The sequence below is a fragment of the Rhinopithecus bieti genome, unplaced genomic scaffold, assembly GCF_001698545.2.
Source record: "Rhinopithecus bieti isolate Rb0 unplaced genomic scaffold, ASM169854v2 scaffold_82368, whole genome shotgun sequence".
Taxonomy (NCBI): Eukaryota; Metazoa; Chordata; class Mammalia; order Primates; family Cercopithecidae; genus Rhinopithecus; species Rhinopithecus bieti.
In genome coordinates this window covers 1-7,664 of record NW_016829991.1, presented here as the reverse complement: position 1 = coordinate 7,664, position 7,664 = coordinate 1, and the positions used below count along the sequence as shown (strand labels likewise).

The 7,664-nt window shown below is 48.8% G+C and overlaps 1 protein-coding gene across 1 annotated transcript; it reads right to left on the bottom strand.

The window, feature by feature from the left end:
• Positions 1–3,091: 3,091 nt before the first annotated feature.
• Positions 3,092–7,658, bottom strand: LOC108524195 (MHC class I polypeptide-related sequence B-like). Its single transcript, XM_017865178.1, is given in 8 exon segments — positions 3,092–3,189; positions 4,701–4,777; positions 5,225–5,257; positions 5,362–5,392; positions 6,222–6,320; positions 6,323–6,427; positions 7,067–7,354; positions 7,615–7,658. Coding segments are annotated over 8 exon segments (765 nt in total). The 5' UTR covers positions 7,649–7,658.
• Positions 7,659–7,664: the final 6 nt, after the last annotated feature.

The following is a 7,664-nucleotide window of genomic DNA, read 5'->3' as shown; positions in this document are numbered from 1 at the left end:
AATGAAAAGGCAAACCACAGGGAAAATATTTAAAATTGTATATGTGATAAAGAACTTGTATCCAGAATATATGACAAGTTTTTGAATTCAATAAGAAGAAAGCCCAATTAAAAACTGATATTTTACAAAAGTGTAAAAGAAATTCAATGGAGGAGGGAGAGCCTTTTGAACAAATGGTGCTAGAGCAACTGAACAACCACAGTGAAAAAAAAAAACAACAACCTTGGCCTAACCCTCATACCTTGTGCAAAAAATAACTCAAAGTGGATCACAAGCTTAAATGAAAAACATAATTTTAAAATGACAAACCTTGAGTCAGGCATGGTTGCATAGGCCTGTAATCCCAGGTACCTGAGAGGCTAAGGTGGGAGGATGCTTTGAGCCCAGGAATTCGACGCCAGCCTGTGCTACATTTTTTTTTCAAACAAACAAACAAACAAACAAATAAATAAATACATATTACAACCCTTTTACGGAAACATTGTCAGATTAGGAGAGGACAAAGAGCACTTAGATATAACCCCAAAAGTATAGTCCATAAAAGAAAAAGTTAATAAACTGGATCTTAAGAAAATTTAAAACTTTGCTCTGTGAGACACCCATGAAGAGCATAAAAAGACCAGCTACAAAATAGAAGAGACACGCAAGCAACATATTCTATAAAGAACTGTAGTTAGCGTATATGAAGAACTCTTACAACTCAACAGTAAAAAATAAATCCAAATACAAAATAGGCAATGAGCAAAAGACATGACCACACATGTCACTGAAAAGGATAAACACAGGGCTAATAAGCACTTAAAAATGCTCAACATCATTAGCCATTAGGGAAATACAAATTAAAACCACAGGAGATATCACTATACACCTGTGAGAATGGCTAAAATACAAAATAAAGGTAACATTAGATGTTGGCAAGGATGCAAAGAAATCTTATTGTTCATATATTGCTTGTAGGAATGAGAAATGGTACAGTCACTCTGGAAATGAGTATGGCAGTTTTTGGCAAATCTGAACATGCAACTACCATACAACAGGCAATTGTCCTCCTTGGCATTTATCCTGAACAAATACAAACTTATGTTCACAAAAAACCTGTATACAATATTCATAACTGCTCTATTCATAGTAGCCCCACACTGAAAATAATGCAAATGTCTTTTAATGAGATCAGCTAGTTTAACATACAACTCAGTCATCCAAGTGCCCTTCCTCAAGACTACCACCCTGTTTCCATATCCAGTAAGTTTTTTTGGTACACTTTCCATTTTCTTGAAAAGAACATTAAAAAGACATGTATTTGGGATCAAAATTTAACAGAAGTCATAATTTTTATTGCTCCATCAAAATATTCTTAAGCAGGAATTCAGTTTGACTCCACTGCCTTGATTTTTGTTAAGGTGCTGGATGTGTTACCTACCTTGGCATTGGCACCATCCATGGAAAGGTCAAGAAAACGTAACAGGCAGATTGCAACCTGGTCTTATTGTGAAAACAGATTTCTCTCCTGGATCCTCTGAAAGGCGCCCAAAAATCTCAGTAATCTACAGCCACACTTTGAGAACTGCAAAAATTAAGCATATTTCCTAGTGGGATACAACTTCTAGGACCTTTAGATTCAGCTCTCTCTTTCTCTCTTTCCCTCATTCTTCCAACTGATAATTATATAAATGTTCAAATGTGCAAAAAAGCTGAAAGAATAGTGGAATGAAGTTCATCAGTTGTCATTGTGCCATATTTGCTTAATATCTCTTTAGATACATGGAAGCAGATTATGTGATGACGGACAATGGAGACTCGGAGGGGCTGAGGTAGATGAGAGGGAGTGTATGATGGGAGGTTGCTTGGTGGATACAGTGGTGCTTGATGGATACACTGCTCCTGTGATGGATGCACTGAGGGCCTGCCTTCACCACAGTGCAATACATCAATGTAGCAAAATTGCACTCGTGCCTCATGAATATATAAAACTTTTAAAAATACAATTTTTGTTAAATAATAAATAAAGGCTTAGCGTAGTGGCTCACATCTGTATTCTCAGCACTTTGGGAGGCCAGGTGGGAGGATGGCTTGAGGCCAGGACTTCTGGACCAGTCTAGGCAACATAGCAAGATGCCATCTCAAATATAATTATAACAAATAAAAAATATATATATATCTCTTTTTTTTTTGATATGGAATCTCGCTCTGTCACCCAGGATAGAGTGCAATGGCACAATCTCGGCTCACTGCAACCTCTGCCTCCCTGGTTCAAGTGATTCTCCTGCCTCAGCCTCCTGAGTAGCTGGGATTACAGGCGTCCACCATCATGTTTGGCTAGTTTTTGTATTTTTGTAGAGACGGGGTTTAACCATGTTGGCCAGGCTGGTCTCGAACTCCTGACCTCAGGTGATCCTTCCACCTGAGGGCTGGTCCTGGGCTGGTCAGGAGGTGTCATTACCAAGACACTCACTCATAAAGCTCACCTACGATAACCTAATTACTACACATGTAATCTCTTAAAATATCTTAAAATATAATAAAATAGGCCAGGCACAGAGGATAATAAAATAAAATAAAATAAATTAAAATGTAATAAAACAAGCTGGGCACGGTGGCTCATGCTTGTAATCCCAGCACTTTGGGAGGCTGAGGCAGGCGAATCAACTGAGGTCGGGAGTTTGAGACCAGCCTGGCCAACACGGCAAAACCTTGTCTCTATGAAAAATGCAAAAATGAGCCGGGTATGGTGGTGCGTGTCTGTAACCCCAGCTACTCGGGAGGCTAAGGCACGAGAAGTGCTTGAACCCGGGAGGTGGAGGCTGCAGTGAGTCAAGACTGTGTCACTGAACTGCAGCCTGGGTGACAGAGTGAGACTCTGTCTCAAAAAAAAAAATAATAATAATACAAAACAACAGAAATAACGAACCAATTAATATGGTACAGCTGCAAACACCCTCATATTTACTAACACTTTGCAGCATCCAACAACAATAAAAAGTTTGCTGATATTTTCCGTTTCATTAGGTCAGGAACAGAGGGAACGTTCTGGTGAGATTCCAGCAGGGAGTTTGGAATCCCGGCCGCCTGTCTGTAGAGTCTTAGACAACCCTCATCGGGCCAGTGGACCCAGGAGCCTGACATCGGAGCTGCAAATTTTCCCAAGCTGTTGTGGCATCCTGTGGTCTTCCGTCCCAACCGGGTGTTGATACCAGGGTCTGCCAGGACTCACGGCTCTGGGAAAAAAGAGGGGAAACGGGTAAAGCTCCAGTGGGTGCAGGTTGTGTATCCCCTGAGGACTTTTCTCCTTCATTTGCTTCAAACCAGATTCCACCCTTTCTCTGAGGAGATTGAGGCCCCTTACTTTTTTCTTCCTCCCCTCTTTGGCTTTTTTCCCAGCTCCTCCAGTTCCTCCCATCACTCATTCAACATTCTGGGCCCCTGCCTTGCCCAACACCATCGTGCAGGGAGTGAAAAGGGGCACAAGACTAAAAGGACAAGACCCAAGAGGAACCCAGTTGCCCTCCCCTCCTCTCAGACCTTTGACCAGTCCTGTTACCAAGTGAGAGGCCCCCCAAAAGATAGTCCCTGCCTTGCTTCTTCAGTCCCCAGGCCTCCTCTCCTGCAGAAGCACCTGCACAATCGGGGCAGCCCTGCCCCCTGTGGGCTCTGCCCTCTAACTGCAGCTTTCATGCTCCATCCCCCTCAGCCCTGGCCGGACAGCTTCCTTTAACGGGAATCCATCAGGAGGCTGGGGGGCCCAGCAGGTCCAGCATTGGAAAAGACGTGGCTTGCCCCAGGAGGATCTTGCACCTGATTGTGACCCTGGGACCCCACCTTGCTCGAGGAGGCTTGGCCTCTTCCTGCCCTCAGCACCCACCGAGGCCTGTTACCTGCTTCTTGAGTCACCACTGCTTCCTGGCCTGTCCACTTTACTCCACCCCAGGGCTGCTGCTTTTGGTTGAGGGTTGCGAGGCCTTCCTTGTCGTCCCTCAGCAGGGTTCTACCCTAGGCACTGCCCTTGGCAACCTACAAGGGATTTTCTCCCATGTGGGTAGGGGGAGACCCTTAGCTTGAGGCCTGCCTCTGCTTCACCCTCTGCAAACCTGGGGAACTGCCAACGCCTAGCCCACCATCTTTCCCACACAGTTCTCTTGGAGAGGGAGCTCCCAAAATTTTGAGTCCTGTTTTATTTTAATATGCTTCCAGTATTTACAGGGAAATCCTATTTAAGATGGCAGGAGCTGAAATTATTGACATCTTTATTGGACAATCGCAAGAATTTTGGAGGAAATTTGAGTTTTCCTGTTTCATAATATGCTTTTACATATTAGAGGAAATCGTATGAAAGATTATAGAGCTAAAAATTATGAATATCCTTTACTTGGACATCAAACACTGAAGGCAGGAATTTTGAGAAAACTGGCAAAAGATGGAACTTCATTACACCTTTCCTGCCAAGCCCCAGTGACCTATTGTTGGGAAAAACCATTCCTGCCCACAGGGAAGCAGAACCGACAATTCCCTCTATGGGAGACACCGCAGGTGAGAGCAAGGATCAACACAGACCTGCACTGCCCCTGCTTTGTGGTGCCTCCTGGACGGGGGCCTCTTTGCTGCAGGGCAGGTATGAACCTTCCATGCTGCTTCAGCCTTTGAGGGCCGACGACAGCGCAATTAAGTTCAGGATTGAGAAACCGTTGCCCTTACCGCTAGACATACAAGAAGGTGGGGAAAAAGGACTTCAGGTCTCCTGGACACGTTGTCCCCTGCCTTGCTCACTGTCTCCTGCAGCTTGCTTCATGGTCTTTGCAGAAACACAAAACTTTTCTGCTGTCTCTTTTTCATCCCCCGCCAAACCAACCTTGACTGCGGGGGGAACATGATTCTGAAACCACCCTTACTCCAACCTTACCAGGCAATGACTACCCTTGAGAAAGGGAAGTATGGGCTCAGGGAAGGGCAGGTGAGGCCACAGAGCAAGAAACAAAGGCCCCAAAAACATTGGGCCCTGGGGACTGTGTCCCTCCAGGGACTGGAAAAGAAAACACTCGGGGTAGGGATGAAAACAGCGGACCACAGCTGCCCATGATGAAGGGACTGGGTCCTGCTCCTCAAATGGCCCAGGAAACATCTGCTATTGCTAACTCAATCCATGTCATCTGCAAGGAAACTCTAGGAGGGCCATGGCGGTCAGAACCTGGAAAGAGCGGGGCCTTGAGTGGCCAGAGGAACAAACCAATACCCGAGCCACGCTCCTCGGGAGGGTGCAATGGAGCTGCAAAGGGACCAGAGATGGTCATGTGTGCTCAGGACCCTCTCTGTTACAAACGGGGTCTCCAAAGGGCTACCAGCAGGGCCCCCCAGGGGGCTGGGCCTCACAGGTCTTTTTCTGGGTGTTCCATCCCGATGGCTGCAGAAAATAGGGAGAGGGATGCAGAGAGGGAATGGACTAGGGGCAACGCCTCTTCCTTCAGATTCCTCTCACGTTTTCTGGCCTCCCCAAGATTAGCCACCCTTACTATTTTGCTCTCTCTGGGCATGATCTTCCAGGCCCTCAGCGATCAGCATGTGATTTCCCAGTTCACACCACCTGTTTGATGCGCCCTTAGTGAGCACTGAGAGACACAGAGACCAGCATGGGGACAAAGCAGCTACCGCACCTCCCTGCTGACTGCTCACCTTGCCAGCAGGAGGAGGCCCACAGCTGCGAATCTGACCCTCGCTTGCGGAAGAACTTAGCGGGTGTGATGGAGCATGACTGCTTCCCATTCCCCTCCAAATTTCCCAACTTCCATCCCCAGTGTTCCAGAAGCCTTGCCTCACCAACATGGGGCCTCTTTTGCAAAAATGGAGGGACTCTACTGCCCGGACAGGGGCCTCTACCACCTTCCAGAAACTGCTGCCCTTTCTCACCTGGCACCCTTCTGCCAGCTGGATGGTTTTCTTCTTCAACAAAGGACATAGAGATAATACAAAAATAGCAGCCAGTTAGCCAGAACACGGCAAGCAGCAGCAACAGCCAGGAACATATGGAATGTCTAGCCCATTGATCTGCAAACACCAGCACTTTCCTTGAAAAAAAGTTAACCTTGTATATACACTGGTGCAGAGAGCGCCCACAGCCATCCCTGCTGTCCCTACCGGCCTGACCCTTCTCCAGGGTCACCCCAGGCCCTCACCAGAGGGCAGGAGGCGTGAGTGCTGCTGATTCCCGCTGTGTTCCATGTATCAGGCCGAACCTCTGCTCCTCTCCTTGGCGATTCTGGTGGCCACCAGGTCTGGGTAGGTTCCATTCCAATCAGCGCAGGACATCCACTGTGGGCGTCGCGGGCTCAAAGGACACCCATCTGACGCCATGGTCGTGTGATATTCCGGGGATAGAAGCCGGAAGCCCTGCATGTCACAGCGATGATTGGTTGGCCCTGCTGAGCCTCGGCCGGGCCCGCTCGCCGAGTGGGCGACGTTCATCATGGGGGGCCCACTGGAGAAGGACAGGGCAGCAGCCAGTGAGCCCTGCTCCCCTCTAAGGGAGATGCAGGGGAACGGGGTCTGCCCTCCTTCTCCACTGTTCCCACTCTGGCTAAAGCCCTCCAGGACCCTTGACCTGCCAAGTCTGTCCTCACCCTGGGCGCCCAGTTCCTCCAGGCTAGCAGGGAGGAGGGGCCTTGGGCACTGTGGCCTCAGGCTCTGAATTTTCCCCACGATTGATGCTGCAGGAGAGGGATGTTGTGGTGCGGACTCTGGTCGTGCGGCGCCAGGAGGGAACTCTCTGGGATGGGTAGGCTGGGAGGCAGAGGGGGCAGCCCTGGCCCTGAAGGCTTCCTCTCCTGCCTGACACCCACCACAGGCTCAGGATTTGGTCGGAGGGCCCTCTGCTTTCCCCGACTACAACACTGGAAGGTTCAGTCCCTGACTCACTGTCTTTATCCAGTGGCTCTAACAGGAGAGACAAATCAGGACACAATATACCAACAGGAAACACCTTCATCCATAGCACAGGGAGGGTTTCCCTGGACAGAGCTGGGAGGCGAGGCAACTCTAGCAGAATTGGAGGGAGAGGAGAGCCCCTGGCCAGGGTTGGTACCTGTTCTCCTGACGGCCACCCCGAATTCTAGATATCGCTGTAGTTTCTTCAGGCAGTCTGCCTGCACAGCGCGATAGTGTGTCTTGGTCTTCATGGTATCTTCCTTCCAGAAATTCCTGATGTTCAGAGCCAGGGTCTGAGCTCTGGAGGACTGGGCCGCTGTCCATTTCTGAGTCTCCAGGTTTTGGGAGAGGAAGAGCTCGCCATCGTAGTAGAAATGCCGCAAGCCCCTGGTGCTGTTGTCTTCATGGATCTCACAGACCTTAATCTCCTGGAGGGAATGCAAGCCTGCCCCCACCCAGCAGTGACTTCTCCATTCCCGAAACCGTCACCTTTCTACTGAAGTGAGGAACTCAGTCAGGGGGTACCCCTCCCTGGCCCTCCTCCATGACTCCCTGTGTGGGTTGAGTGCTGGCTCACCTCCCTGCTGAGATCCACTGACCCCCATTTGTCACCCCTAGCCCGAGCCAGATCCAGTGGGAAGACAGGTCCCTGCTCTCTCCCCCTAACTTTTCTGGAAAAGGCCTCTCCCCGCTGCCCACTCTTACCTCCTTTCTGGCCCTTGACATGAGCCAGGGTCATCCTGAGGTCCTTCCCG